The sequence below is a fragment of the Mugil cephalus genome, chromosome 18 (genome assembly GCF_022458985.1).
Source record: "Mugil cephalus isolate CIBA_MC_2020 chromosome 18, CIBA_Mcephalus_1.1, whole genome shotgun sequence".
NCBI classification, from domain to species: Eukaryota; Metazoa; Chordata; class Actinopteri; order Mugiliformes; family Mugilidae; genus Mugil; species Mugil cephalus.
In genome coordinates, this window is record NC_061787.1 from 6,986,319 (window position 1) to 7,001,257 (window position 14,939).

Below are 14,939 nucleotides of genomic sequence, written 5' to 3' on the forward strand. Positions count from 1 at the left end.
CTGGATGTCCTTAAACATACAAGGCCAGTAGCACCTCCGCCGCACCAATTCAAATGTTCTGTCCATTCCCTGGTGGCCATGATCACTGTGTAATTGATGCAAGACCTCACCTTTCAGGGCTTGCGGTAACACCAACTGGCGCACTGCCTCCCCACCTTCAGTTGGGAACACTTGCCGGTAGAGGACCCCATCGTTTTCCACCATTTTTTTCCACTGCCGCAGCATTTCCAGCACAGATGGAGATAGGCCCCTACGTTCTTGCCCGTTTGGCCCTCGCTCCTCTCTGCCAAAACCTCAGGAACACACTAATAGTGGGGTCGTTTTTCTGCAAGGCAGCAAGATCAGCAGAGGAGTGAGTTGGCAAAACAGAGACAACGGATTGTGTTACCTGTTGTGTGCCATGGAGCGAGATGGTTGGTACTGGCGAGAAAGTGCATCGGCATTGCCATTGGTGTGACCGGGGCGGTACTTGATTGTGAAATCAAAGGCAGAGAGTTGGGCAGCTCAACGTTGTTCCAACGCACCAAGCTTTGCGGTGGGCAGATGGCTTTAGGGATTGTTATCTGTGTAGACAACACATTTATGGCCCAACAGATACTCTCTATTTTTTTCTGTCATAGCCCATTTCAAGGCTAAAAACTCCAGCTTCATTGAGGAATAGTTTTAAATGTTTCATTCTGTGGGCCTTAAGCCTCTACTAGCATATGCAATTGGGCGTATTCTACCATCCTGTTGCTTTGAAAGTACTGCACCAAGCCCCCAGTGGCTGGCATCAATCTCAAGGTTGAAGGGGAGTGAAAAATCAGCATATGCCAGTACAGGGGAATCCACTAATCTTGCCTTGAGATCCTGAAAGCTTTTTTCACATTGCTCTGACCACACTTCCTGTAAGGGCCGTTTGGATGGCTTTTTGGTTTTTGAGCCCACCAATTCAGCCACAAGTTGATGGAGAGGGGCAGCCAGCTTAGCAAAGCCCTGAACGAAGCGACGGTAATAGATGCAAAGCCGAGGAATGTCCTCAGCTCTGACTGTCACTGATTAATGAGGAATTGCAACATAATAACACAATAACAGCAACATAAGAAAAGGGAGTGGAAGGGCTGATGCCGACAAAGAAGTGGGAAGTGGACACAACCTTATGACATGTCATGTGAAGACAGAACTTTCTTCCCTCTTCCTGCTGGATGGAGATTATGAGAGGTTTCTGGGTGTTTACACTGAAACAACATTAATATTTAGAACTCTGCACAGTTTAATATAATACATGTGGAAGCAACCATGGAAACCTGTGTGAAATACAACACTTCATTTTTTTTTATGAACTTACTTGCCTCATGACTCATTATGCTGTTAATATGAAACATAACCCACAAAATTTTAAGTTGGAATCTGGAGAAACATTCATGAAGGTTGAGCAACACAATGATGTAGCTCCACCCGTCATGCCTTGGATCCACCCTCCAGTCTGAGCCAGGTAGTAACACTGTATAAATATGATTGATAACCACTAGACTATAACCATTTGAGACACACAACGGACGACAGTTGACTTCTCTGTCCACTTAAAAGAGCTTCATCAGAATGACTGACGTTATTCCTGGAGGATACTCAGAGACTGAACCAGCCACTGAGGAGATTCAGAGGATCTGTGATGAGGTGAGCTTCAGTTCACATTCACATCTCACATCCTTCATTCAGAACTCTCTGCTCTGAATTTCTGTCTGGATTTACATCATATTTTATCTGTTCATAAACAGGTGAAAGTCCAAGTGGAGGAACAGACAAAGAAGAAGTATGAGGTATTCACAGCCCTTCACTACAGGAGCCAAGTCGTGGCAGGAACTAACTATCTCATCAAGGTAATTTACACTTATTTAAAGTCTGATTATTCATTGTGCACTTGAAGAAAAAAGAAAGGCTCAGAGGTGTTATAGACTGATGTTATCGTTGGAGTTATTAAACTGAATCCTGATCTTCATTGTTCAGCTACTCAAGACTCATGTTGACTTTCTTCTATTTTCTCTGCAGGTTAATTCTGGACCATCCAGTCACCTTCATGTGACAGTGTTTGAAGCTCTTCCGTGTCATGGAGGACAGAAATCAGTCTCTGGTGTAGAAGAAGGTCACACCAAAGAAGATCCTCTGGTACCTTTCTAATGTGATCACAGCCTGGTACTGATCACTGTCTCCAGGCCGCTGCCTCAGTCATGTTGTTATCCTGAAATGATTAAACACAATAAAGATCCTTTAATGATGATAGAGGCAGTAAAACATGTGCAGTCTATACTAATATTCAACCTTTGTTGGAGTGGAAAAAGTGATTCTGTAAAGGAATAATAAAGAATGATTCATGAAATTTATTGGGACTGTTCATTTCTGGTCAGTTTCATGTCGGTCAAGTGGGAAGAAAAGGTTTGGATCTTCATTTAGGATACACAAATATTCAAGGAACATTATTGTTGGAGGATGGTCATCGTGCACTTGAAGAAAAAAGAAAGGCTCAGAGGTTTTATAGACTGATGTTATTGTTTGAGTTATTAAACCGAATCCCGATCTTCATTGTTCAGCTACTCAAGACTCGTGTTGACTTTCTTCTATTTTCTCTGCAAAATGTTAAGATCCACTGAAATGTTCAAATTTAGATTAATATCATGGGAAAGCAGTAAATTCTGTTTCTGTTTTTATATTCTCTTCTCAGTTCTGAATTCATGCATCATGTGAGTACTTGACTAATAATCAATGAGAGGTTTCAAATATGTTTCGGTATAATAGCTTACATACTAACATTTTTAAACAATTTCTGAGAAAGTCCTCAATAATGAAATATAAGTAAAACTTATAGCAGGAATTATTCAAAGTTCTTTATTGTCATTTATATGTTGCACATACAAATGAAACTTGTTTCTCGATGCCAGGCGCATACATACACAAAGCATAGAAAAATACCAAAAAAATATAAAAATTGTCCAATAAAATACTAAAAAGCGAAGACACATAAGCAAAGGATAAAACTATTCCTTTGGCTGCGATCTGCAATCTCACCACTGGGTGTCACCAAATCCTCACACACTAGACCTGACATAACCAAGGTGACGTCCCTCTAACTTTTTTTTCTGAACTTTTGGAAGGTGGTAATGAGCCACTTGCCTTGATTTTCATTTACATGTCAAGATAAGTGTAAGGGAGGATTCCTTAAAATTTCGGTATGTTCACAGTACTTACCTTGGTCTACTCCTTTCTGAGCTGTTTGATTAGTGCCAGGTTTTTGCTGTCCTTTGCTCTTTCTTTACACAGCTGTCCCACCACTTCAGATCTTTGAGCTATGCTGTAATTTCTGTCAGCAAGGCCTTGGCCACTACTGAGGCTGCTGTGTTTTTTGCTGGGAAAGCTTCCACCCATTTCAAAAACATGTCAACCATCACAAGGCAGTATTTTTTACCCTTGCTTGATATTAATGCGATGCAATCCATCATAACGCGTTGGAGTGGTCTGTTCGGCAGGGTGTGCTGCTGAGTGTGTGAGGGATTTGGTTTTACCTGGATTGTTTTGAGCAATAATCTGCTGCGAAAGATGTGAAGCCTTTTGTAAACCAATATTTGGAGCTGATGCACACATCTCTCCTTTTGACACGTGGTCTAACCTGTGTGTCATCTTAGCAAAAGCAGGATAGAGATCTTTAGGTAGGAATGGTTTGTGATCAGGACCATGCAAAAAGCCGTCAAGACAGGAGCAGCTACTCTTGGACCAGAGTGATTGTTCAGACGTGAGAGACAGAAAGGGAGGGAAGATTACAAGAAGAACGGAAGTGGGTTTTAATGCAGCTGTTTTCACTGCGGCGTCTGCATTAGAAACACACTACAAACAGTGTCTGTACCGGAAGTGTGAACCACGCATTTGCACACTGCAAATTGTGATGGTGGGGTCATAGCCTCCAACAAATCTGCAACGAGCGTATGCTTAAGAATAGGCTTGCCACCGGATTTCAAGAACTTTCTGTGTTTCCAAAGTGTTCCAAAATCGTGAACTATGCCAAATACGTATCTGGAGTCGGTATAAATTATGACCGAACGATTCTGCCAGCGTACATGCCCTGGTTAGTGCCACCAGCTCTCTTGCCTGGGCTGAGTAATGAGGAGGGAGAGGGGGAGATTCAACGATCCCCTGGTCATCAACAACAGCAAAACTGCATGTCCACAGCCAGCATCAGGATCCCTGAAAGCAGAACCATCAACATAAAACACGACATCAGAGTTTGTCAGAGGCATGTCAGACAGGTCAGTACGTGGGGAACAAATTTGTTGCAATTCTGATAAACAACTGTGTGGTTCTCCATCCTCTGTGAGGGGAGGAGAGTCGCAAGGTTCAAAGTGGGGCACGTTTGAACTGTCACACGGGAAAGTCAAAGGAGTACAGGGTGATAACACAACCAGCATGCAGCCGAGAGGTGAAACAGAGTGTTAGAGAAGCATAACCGACAATTTTATGCGAGGCAGAAACAGCTTGTTCGCAGGCCACCACTGCCCACAAACGCATTGGCAAACCGCATGCAGCAGGGTCGAGCTGACGGAAGAAGTATGCCTCTGTAAAAGAACGGAAGTCATGTTACCATTTCTTTCATCGACAAACTGGGTGAAAGGTTTGTTAGGATCTGGAATCCCCAAGGTAGGAAGGGATTGTAAGGAAAGCTTAAGATCGCAAAATGCTTGTTCAGCAGCAGGTGTCCATATGACAGCGGAATGTGCAGTCAAATCTTTTTGATGTGCGGTATCTCTAAGAGGCCTGTCCATGTCTGAAAAGTTAGGAATGAAGGGTCGTCAGTGCCATCTGATGAAGTTTATCAAAACATACCTTTGTTCGAGTATGAGCAATGATCACTTGACCCAGTTAGCAGTGTTCTCTATTGGAAATAGTGTGGCTCGGTCTTTTTCATTTGATGCCATTCATGACAAATGTGCGAGTGCAGAGGCACGACATGTAACAATTTGGTGGTAACATTGTTACATCAAGTACTAACTGTTACGTAGTGGGTGACACTGCATGTAACTTGACTTATTTTTGGTTTTTTATAGTAGATCACCTGCTGTGTTGTTTTGATGTTGTTTTTTTCAGTATGAGACCTCTCTCTCTCTCTCTCTCTCTCTCTCTGTCTGTCTCTCTTTCTCTTTCACTTTCACTCAGTCTCTCTCTCTGTTGTTGTTTTTTTGCAGTATGAAACCTTCTCATTACTAGCCCCAGTTGAAGCTGCAAACAATACATTTTGCATTTAATGACTTCAAAACAAAAACAGTTGAGTACAAGCCTCAAGAATTATTCAGGGACAATGTAATATTTACTTTAAAATAAACTTTTAAGTCTTTATAGGCCATATTTCTTCCCTTTGAATTGTAAGGTAAACCAAAGCTGAGAGTCTGGATAAACTGGGACAGAGAAAAAGTGTTTGCCAGGTCAAGAACACAAAAGTATTGCATCTCAGACAGAATTTGACCTAGTATAGTATAGGGGTCAGGTACATTTGGAGTTGGAGCGACAATAGCTGAATTTACTGCCTGCAAGTCCTGCACAAAATGCCACTCGGTAGGCTGTCCTTCCGGTCTAACCATTTTGACAGAAAAAATAGGTGTTTGACATGTCTGAGGATCTCTTCAATACGATTTTGTGCCCATCCTCCGACCAGGGTGGTCTGCGTGTGACTCATGACAGGTTTGGTTTATCCCTCAGTGAATGCTGTCTTAAGCACTCATGTGGGCTAAAAGGTCACATAAGCAAATACAGACAGAGAATATATATATATATATGAGAGAAGTAAAAACAAAAATGTAATTTCCCATCACAATATGGACTAAATCATAAGGTTTTAAGTTGAAGAATCATTCATGAAGGTTGAGCAACACAACAATGTAGCTCCACCCGTCATGTCTTGGATCCACCCTCCAGTCTGAACCAGGTAGTAACACTGTATAAATATGATGGATAACCACTAGACTATAACCATTTGAGACACACAACAGACGACAGTTGACTTCTCTGTCCACTTCAAAGAGCTTCATCAGAATGACTGAGACTATTTGTGGAGGATGGTCAGAGACTGAACCAGCCACTGAGGAGATTCAGAGGGTCTGTGATGAGGTGAGCTTCAGTTCACATTCACATCTCACATCTTTCATTCAGAACTCTCTGCTCTGAATTTCTGTCTGGATTTACATCATATTTTATCTGTTCGTGCACAGGTGAAAGGCCACGTGGAGGAAAAGACAAATAAGAAGTATGATGTATTCACAGCACTTCAATACAGGAGACAAGTTGTGTCAGGAATGAACTATCTCATCAAGGTAATTAGGGCCACGGGACAACACAATGAGGCACTATAATGCTGCGTGTTTCTTATGATTATTATTATTTTTCATCTTCCTTCCTTTTTTCGTCCCTTAACTAGTTATATATCAAAATATGTGGCGTAAACATGATCGGTGTGCTATTAATTTTCTCTACGAAATATGAATTTGTTTGTACATGATTGCGAGTGAGTGATGTTGGTGGTGGTCAGAGAGTTCGTAGGTGCAAATTGGCAGCCACCTTTCCGTCAGTCTGCCCCAGGGCAACTGTGAATACTGAGGTGGTTTACCATCGCCACAGTGTGACTATGTGAGCGAATGAATAATGCATACTGTTCTAAGTGCTTTGAGCATCTAAAAATGAAATGCGCAATATAGAATGAATGCGTCATTATTATTATTAATTTTCCACGACATAAGTCAAGGAAAATTTTCCATTGAAATGAATAGGAAAGGAAAAGAGTGAAAACGGGAGTTTTTCAAACGTATACTGGATACTTTCACCAAGAGACTTCATTTTCCAGAGGAAATTAAAATATTTATTATTAAAATATTTCTTTCTTATTATTCATCATGTACTTGAAAAAGACTCAGACGCGTTAAAGACTGAGGTTATTATTCAATCCAACTGAGTTGTTAAACTGAATCCTGATCTTAATTGTTCAGCTACTTGAGACTCATGTTGACTTTTTGAGATTTTCTTCTATTTTCTCTGCAGGTTAATTCTGGACCATCCAGTCACCTTCACATGAAAGTGTATGAAGCTCTTCCGTGTGATGGAGGACAGAAATCAGTCTCTGGTGTAGAAGAAGGTCACACCAAAGATGATCCTCTGGAACCTTTGTAATGTGATCACAGCCTGGTACTGATCACTGTCTCCAGGCCACTGCCTCAATCATGTTGTTATCCTGAAATAATTAAACAAAATAATGATCTTTTACAGTAATGATGATACAGGCAGTAAAACATGTGCAGTCTATACTAATATTCAACCTTTGTTGGAGTGGAAAAAGTGATTCTGTAAAGGAATAATAAAGAATGATTCATGAAATTTATTGGGACTGTTCATTTCTGGTCAGTTTCATGTCGGTCATGTGGGAAGAAAAGGTTTGAATCTTCATTTAGGATACACAAATATTCAAGTAATACACAGGTGGATTTTATTAATTTATTTATTTTTTGTTAAAATCTTGATTCATTGAAATGTTTAAATGTAGATTAATATCATGGGAAACCAGTAGATGTTCTTGTTAGCTCTGAATTCATGCATTATGTGAGTATTTGCATAATAATCGATAAGAGGTTTAAAATAGGTTGAGGTATATAATTTCTGATAAAGTCTTCAGTACTGAAACACAACTATAAAAATTATAGCAGGAATTATTCAAGGTTCTTTGTCGTCCTCATGTATATGTTGCACAATAAAATTAAGGCATATTATTAATGAAACTTACAGCTTCTGGAAAGCTCTTTCAAAAGATCTTAACTATCTGAGGTTTAATTGACGATAAACAAGCTCACACAATTCAATAGTGCTACAAACCAGATTAATATATTGTGTGCTTTCTCCCTCTTGGCCCAGGTGCCTCACGGTTTCTTCCCTTAGAGCAGCTTCCTTCATCAGATGCAGAGACTTCAGTCCAGAGCATGTAGTCAGTAGTTTTCCAGGATCAGTTAGATCTGTGATGATCTTGTTCAAGGGTGAAATGCACCGATCTGCCATAACATTATGTCCAAATATTGTGCAGGTCTCTCTTGTGAGTCATCAGAGAATGGACATGGTTCTTCTGAGGGTGTCCTTGTGATGTTTATCATGCTTTGTGAGTTGTTCCTAAACCGTTTTTGTGTGCATGTGTCAGACTGCATCCTGAGGGGTATGGCTGCTGCCATCAAGGATTGTCATTGCTATGTGGTGGGGATGGTGGTGGTGGTGGTGGTAGACTTGGCATTCCACACGATTGAAGGCCAGGTCTAAAAGTTTCCCAGCAGAACATTGAATTATCGCAGGACTTCACTTGTCAGTGGTTTTAATGTTGTTGCTGATCGGTGTAGTTCTGCTTTCTGTTGTCATGTTACAGCAACTTGATGGACTTGCACTTCATGTTATTCAGAAATAGAACTCTTTTATGAACTTACTTGCCTCATGGCTCATTATGCTATTATTCTGAAATTAAACCACAAAATTTTAAGTTGGAATCTGGAGAAACATTCATGAAGGTTGAGCAACACAACGATGTAGCTCCACCCGTCATGCCTTGAATCCACCCTCCAGTCTGAGCCAGGTAGTAACACTGTATAAATATGATGGATAACCACTAGACTATAACCATTTTAGACACACAACGGACGACAGTTGACTTCTCTGTCCACTTCAAAGAGCTTCATCAGAATGACTGACATTATTGTTGGAGGATGGTCATCGTGCACTTGAAGAAAAAAGAAAGGCTCAGAGGTTTTATAGACTGATGTTATTGTTTGAGTTATTAAACCGAATCCCGATCTTCATTGTTCAGCTACTCAAGACTCGTGTTGACTTTCTTCTATTTTCTCTGCAAAATGTTAAGATCCACTGAAATGTTCAAATTTAGATTAATATCATGGGAAAGCAGTAAATTCTGTTTCTGTTTTTATATTCTCTTCTCAGTTCTGAATTCATGCATCATGTGAGTACTTGACTAATAATCAATGAGAGGTTTCAAATATGTTTCGGTATAATAGCTTACATACTAACATCTTTAAACAATTTCTGAGAAAGTCCTCAATAATGAAATATAAGTAAAACTTATAGCAGGAATTATTCAAAGTTCTTTATTGTCATTTATATGTTGCACATACAAATGAAACTTGTTTCTCGATGCCAGGCGCATACATACACAAAGCATAGAAAAATACCAAAAAAATATAAAAATTGTCCAATAAAATACTAAAAAGCGAAGACACATAAGCAAAGGATAAAACTATTCCTTTGGCTGCGATCTGCAATCTCACCACTGGGTGTCACCAAATCCTCACACACTAGACCTGACATAACCAAGGTGACGTCCCTCTAACTTTTTTTTCTGAACTTTTGGAAGGTGGTAATGAGCCACTTGCCTTGATTTTCATTTACATGTCAAGATAAGTGTAAGGGAGGATTCCTTAAAATTTCGGTATGTTCACAGTACTTACCTTGGTCTACTCCTTTCTGAGCTGTTTGATTAGTGCCAGGTTTTTGCTGTCCTTTGCTCTTTCTTTACACAGCTGTCCCACCACTTCAGATCTTTGAGCTATGCTGTAATTTCTGTCAGCAAGGCCTTGGCCACTACTGAGGCTGCTGTGTTTTTTGCTGGGAAAGCTTCCACCCATTTCAAAAACATGTCAACCATCACAAGGCAGTATTTTTTACCCTTGCTTGATATTAATGCGATGCAATCCATCATAACGCGTTGGAGTGGTCTGTTCGGCAGGGTGTGCTGCTGAGTGTGTGAGGGATTTGGTTTTACCTGGATTGTTTTGAGCAATAATCTGCTGCGAAAGATGTGAAGCCTTTTGTAAACCAATATTTGGAGCTGATGCACACATCTCTCCTTTTGACACATGGTCTAACCTGTGTGTCATCTTAGCAAAAGCAGGATAGAGATCTTTAGGTAGGAATGGTTTGTGATCAGGACCATGCAAAAAGCCGTCAAGACAGGAGCAGCTACTCTTGGACCAGAGTGATTGTTCAGATGTGAGAGACAGAAAGGGAGGGAAGATTACAAGAAGAAAGGAAGTGGGTTGTAACGCAGCTGTTTTCACCGCGGCGTCTGCATTAGAAACACACTACAAACAGTGTCTGTACCGGAAGTGTGAACCACGCATTTGCACACTGCAAATTGTGATGGTGGGGTCATAGCCTCCAACAAATCTGCAACGAGCGTATGCTTAAGAATAGGCTTGCCACCGGATTTCAAGAACTTTCTGTGTTTCCAAAGTGTTCCAAAATCGTGAACTATGCCAAATACGTATCTGGAGTCGGTATAAATTATGACCGAACGATTCTGCCAGCGTACATGCCCTGGTTAGTGCCACCAGCTCTCTTGCCTGGGCTGAGTAATGAGGAGGGAGAGGGGGAGATTCAACGATCCCCTGGTCATCAACAACAGCAAAACTGGCATGTCCACAGCCAGCATCAGGATCCCTGAAAGCAGAACCATCAACATAAAACACGACATCAGAGTTTGTCAGAGGCATGTCAGACAGGTCAGTACGTGGGGAACAAATTTGTTGCAATTCTGATAAACAACTGTGTGGTTCTCCATCCTCTGTGAGGGGAGGAGAGTCGCAAGGTTCAAAGTGGGGCACATTTGAACTGTCACACGGGAAAGTCAAAGGAGTACAGGGTGATAACACAACCAGCACGCAACCGAGAGGTGAAACAGAGTGTTAGAGAAGCATAACCGACAATTTTATGCAAGGCAGAAACAGCTTGTTCGCAGGCCACCACTGCCCACAAACGCATTGGCAAACCGCATGCAGCAGGGTCGAGCTGACGGAAGAAGTATGCCTCTGTAAAAGAACGGAAGTCATGTTACCATTTCTTTCATCGACAAACTGGGTGAAAGGTTTGTTAGGATCTGGAATCCCCAAGGTAGGAAGGGATTGTAAGGAAAGCTTAAGATCGCAAAATGCTTGTTCAGCAGCAGGTGTCCATATGACAGCGGAATGTGCAGTCAAATCTTTTTGATGTGCGGTATCTCTAAGAGGCCTGTCCATGTCTGAAAAGTTAGGAATGAAGGGTCGTCAGTGCCATCTGATGAAGTTTATCAAAACATACCTTTGTTCGAGTATGAGCAATGATCACTTGACCCAGTTAGCAGTGTTCTCTATTGGAAATAGTGTGGCTCGGTCTTTTTCATTTGATGCCATTCATGACAAATGTGCGAGTGCAGAGGCACGACATGTAACAATTTGGTGGTAACATTGTTACATCAAGTACTAACTGTTACGTAGTGGGTGACACTGCATGTAACTTGACTTATTTTTTGTTTTTTATAGTAGATCACCTGCTGTGTTGTTTTGATGTTGTTTTTTTCAGTATGAGACCTCTCTCTCTCTCTCTCTCTGTCTGTCTCTCTTTCTCTTTCACTTTCACTCAGTCTCTCTCTCTGTTGTTGTTTTTTTGCAGTATGAAACCTTCTCATTACTAGCCCCAGTTGAAGCTGAAAACAATACATTTTGCATTTAATGACTTCAAAACAAAAACAGTTGAGTACAAGCCTCAAGAATTATTCAGGGACAATGTAATATTTACTTTAAAATAAACTTTTAAGTCTTTATAGGCCATATTTCTTCCCTTTGAATTGTAAGGTAAACCAAAGCTGAGAGTCTGGATAAACTGTGACAGAGAAAAAGTGTTTGCCAGGTCAAGAACACAAAAGTATTGCATCTCAGACAGAATTTGACCTAGTATAGTATAGGGGTCAGGTACATTTGGAGTTGGAGCGACAATAGCTGAATTTACTGCCTGCAAGTCCTGCACAAAATGCCACTCGGTAGGCTGTCCTTCCGGTCTAACCATTTTGACAGAAAAAATAGGTGTTTGACGTGTCTGAGGATCTCTTCAATACGATTTTGTGCCCATCCTCCGACCAGGGTGGTCTGCGTGTGACTCATGACAGGTTTGGTTTATCCCTCAGTGAATGCTGTCTTAAGCACTCTGTGGGCTAAAAGGTCACATAAGCAAATACAGACAGAGAATATATATATATATATATGAGAGAAGTAAAAACAAAAATGTAATTTCCCATCACAATATGGACTAAATCATAAGGTTTTAAGTTGAAGAATCATTCATGAAGGTTGAGCAACACAACAATGTAGCTCCACCCGTCATGTCTTGGATCCACCCTCCAGTCTGAACCAGGTAGTAACACTGTATAAATATGATGGATAACCACTAGACTATAACCATTTGAGACGCACAACAGAAGACAGTTGACTTCTCTGTCCACTTCAAAGAGCTTCATCAGAATGACTGAGGTTACTTGTGGAGGATGGTCAGAGACTGAACCAGCCACTGAGGAGATTCAGAGGATCTGTGATGAGGTGAGCTTCAGTTCACATTCACATCTCACATCCTTCATTCAGAACTCTCTGCTCTGAATTTCTGACTGGATTTACATCATATTTTATCTGTTCATAAACAGGTGAAAGGCCACGTGGAGGAAAAGACAAAGAAGAAGTATGATGTATTCACAGCCCTTCAATACAGGAGACAAGTCGTGTCAGGAATGAACTATCTCATCAAGGTAATTAGGGCCACGGGACAACACAATGAGGCACTATAATACTGCGTGTTTCTTCTTCTTATTATTATTTTTCATCTTCCTTCCTTTTTTCGTCCCTTAACTAGTTATATATCAAAATATGTGGCGTAAACATGATCGGTGTGCTATTAATTTTCTCTACGAAATATGAATTTGTTTGTACATGATTGCGAGTGAGTGATGTTGGTGGTGGTCAGAGAGTTCGTAGGTGCAAATTGGCAGCCACCTTTCCGTCAGTCTGCCCCAGGGCAACTGTGAATACTGAGGTGGTTTACCATCGCCACAGTGTGACTATGTGAGCGAATGAATAATGCATACTGTTCTAAGTGCTTTGAGCATCTAAAAATGAAATGAAATATAGAATGAATGCGTCATTATTATTATTAATTTTCCACGACATAAGTCAAGGAAAATTTTCCATTGAAATGAATAGGAAAGGAAAAGAGTGAAAACGGGAGTTTTTCAAACATATACTGGATACTTTCACCAAGAGACTTCATTTTCCAGAGGAAATTAAAATATTTATTATTAAAATATTTCTTTCTTATTATTCATCATGTACTTGAAAAAAAAAAAAAAAAGACTCAGACGCGTTAAAGACTGAGGTTATTATTCAATCCAACTGAGTTGTTAAACTGAATCCTGATCTTAATTGTTCAGCTACTTGAGACTCATGTTGACTTTTTGAGATTTTCTTCTATTTTCTCTGCAGATTAATTCTGGACCATCCAGTCACCTTCACATGAAAGTGTATGAAGCTCTTCCGTGTGATGGAGGACAGAAATCAGTCTCTGGTGTAGAAGAAGGTCACACCAAAGATGATCCTCTGGAACCTTTGTAATGTGATCACAGCCTGGTACTGATCACTGTCTCCAGGCCGCTGCCTCAATCATGTTGTTATCCTGAAATAATTAAACACAATAAAGATCCTTTACAGTAATGATGATACAGGCAGTAAAACATGTGCAGTCTATACTAATATTCAACCTTTGTTGGAGTGGAAAAAGTGATTCTGTAAAGGAATAATAAAGAATGATTCATGAAATTTATTGGGACTGTTCATTTCTGGTCAGTTTCATGTCGGTCATGTGGGAAGAAAAGGTTTGAATCTTCATTTAGGATACACAAATATTCAAAGAATACACAGGTGGATTTTATTAATTAATTTATTTTTTGTTAAAATCTTGATTCATTGAAATGTTTAAATGTAGATTAATATCATGGGAAATCAGTAGATTTTCTTGTTAGCTCTGAATTCATGCATTATGTGAGTATTTGCATAATAATCGATAAGAGGTTTAAAATAGGTTGAGGTATATAATTTCTGATAAAGTCTTCAGTACTGAAACACAACTATAAAAATTATAGCAGGAATTATTCAAGGTTCTTTGTCGTCCTCATGTATATGTTGCACAATAAAATTAAGGCATATTATTAATGAAACTTACAGCTTCTGGAAAGCTCTTTCAAAAGATCTTAACTATCTGAGTCTTTAATTGACGATAAACAAGCTCATACAATTCAATAGTGCTACAAACCAAAATGTTCACGAAGTTAAGATTAATATATTGTGTGCTTTCTCCCTCTTGGCCCAGGTGCCTCATGGTTTCTTCCCTTAGAGCAGCTTCCTTCATCAGATGCAGAGACTTCAGTCCAGAGCAAGTAGTCAGTAGTTTTCCGTATTCCTTTATTTATTAAGTTTGCTTTAGTCAGCCAGGATCAGTTAGATCTGTGATGAACTTGTTCAAGGGTGAAATACACCGATCTGCCATAACATTATGTCCTAATATTGTGTAAGTCTCTCTTGTGCCTCGAAAAACAGTTGTGACTCATCAGAGAACGGAAATGGTTTTTCTGAGGGTGTCCATGTGATGTTTTCATTCTTTGTGAGTTGTTCCTAAACCGTTTTTGTGTGCATGTGTCAGACTGCATCCTGAGGGGTATGACTGCTGCCAGAGGCGTCACTAGGTTTTAAGGACAGATGCACAGGATGTGAGCGAACATAGCGCGCAAGCACAAAATTTCACAAACAGCTAGCAAAGACTGAGAAATTATTTAGTAGTTGTTTATCAGTATCTATTATCAGTCTGTTTTTTCTCTACCAAACACTATGAAGTGAAGGTAAACTGACAGATTTATGATCACATTTAAGTCCTTGATGACAGGTTATATGATTATTTATTTAAACTGATATGCTGGCCGTTTTATATTGAATTTATCGGCAGTATTACATAATTATTATTGTTATGCTTTCTGTTGTCTTGTTACAGCAATTTGATGGAGTTGCACTTCATGTTATTCAGAAATAGAACTCCTGACT

At 40.0% G+C, this 14,939-nt stretch overlaps 3 protein-coding genes across 4 annotated transcripts; all 3 read left to right on the plus strand.

Annotated features, from left to right (window-relative positions):
* The first annotated feature begins 1,508 nt into the window (after positions 1 to 1,508).
* LOC125024425 (cystatin-A-like) lies at positions 1,509 to 2,356 on the plus strand. Its single transcript, XM_047612177.1, has 3 exons — positions 1,509 to 1,656; positions 1,758 to 1,859; positions 2,029 to 2,356. The coding sequence occupies exons 1-3, from the start codon at positions 1,582 to 1,584 to the stop codon at positions 2,155 to 2,157; spliced, it is 306 nt and encodes a 101-aa protein (XP_047468133.1). The 5' UTR covers positions 1,509 to 1,581; the 3' UTR covers positions 2,158 to 2,356.
* A 1,554-nt stretch (positions 2,357 to 3,910) lies between these two features.
* LOC125024424 (cystatin-B-like) lies at positions 3,911 to 7,387 on the plus strand. 2 transcript variants are annotated; one of them, XM_047612176.1, is made up of 4 exons: positions 3,911 to 4,274; positions 6,040 to 6,126; positions 6,228 to 6,329; positions 7,051 to 7,387. In XM_047612176.1, exons 1-4 carry the CDS (start codon positions 3,954 to 3,956, stop codon positions 7,177 to 7,179), a joined length of 639 nt encoding a protein of 212 aa, XP_047468132.1. In that variant the 5' UTR covers positions 3,911 to 3,953; the 3' UTR covers positions 7,180 to 7,387. The 2 variants fall into 2 exon arrangements, with proteins under 2 accessions (XP_047468132.1, XP_047468131.1); XM_047612175.1 differs by lacking the exon at positions 3,911 to 4,274 and adding an exon at positions 5,655 to 5,944.
* A 4,319-nt stretch (positions 7,388 to 11,706) lies between these two features.
* LOC124995763 (cystatin-B-like) lies at positions 11,707 to 13,668 on the plus strand. The gene is made up of 3 exons (XM_047568420.1): positions 11,707 to 12,398; positions 12,500 to 12,601; positions 13,332 to 13,668. The coding sequence occupies exons 1-3, from the start codon at positions 12,324 to 12,326 to the stop codon at positions 13,458 to 13,460; spliced, it is 306 nt and encodes a 101-aa protein (XP_047424376.1). The 5' UTR covers positions 11,707 to 12,323; the 3' UTR covers positions 13,461 to 13,668.
* Positions 13,669 to 14,939: the final 1,271 nt, after the last annotated feature.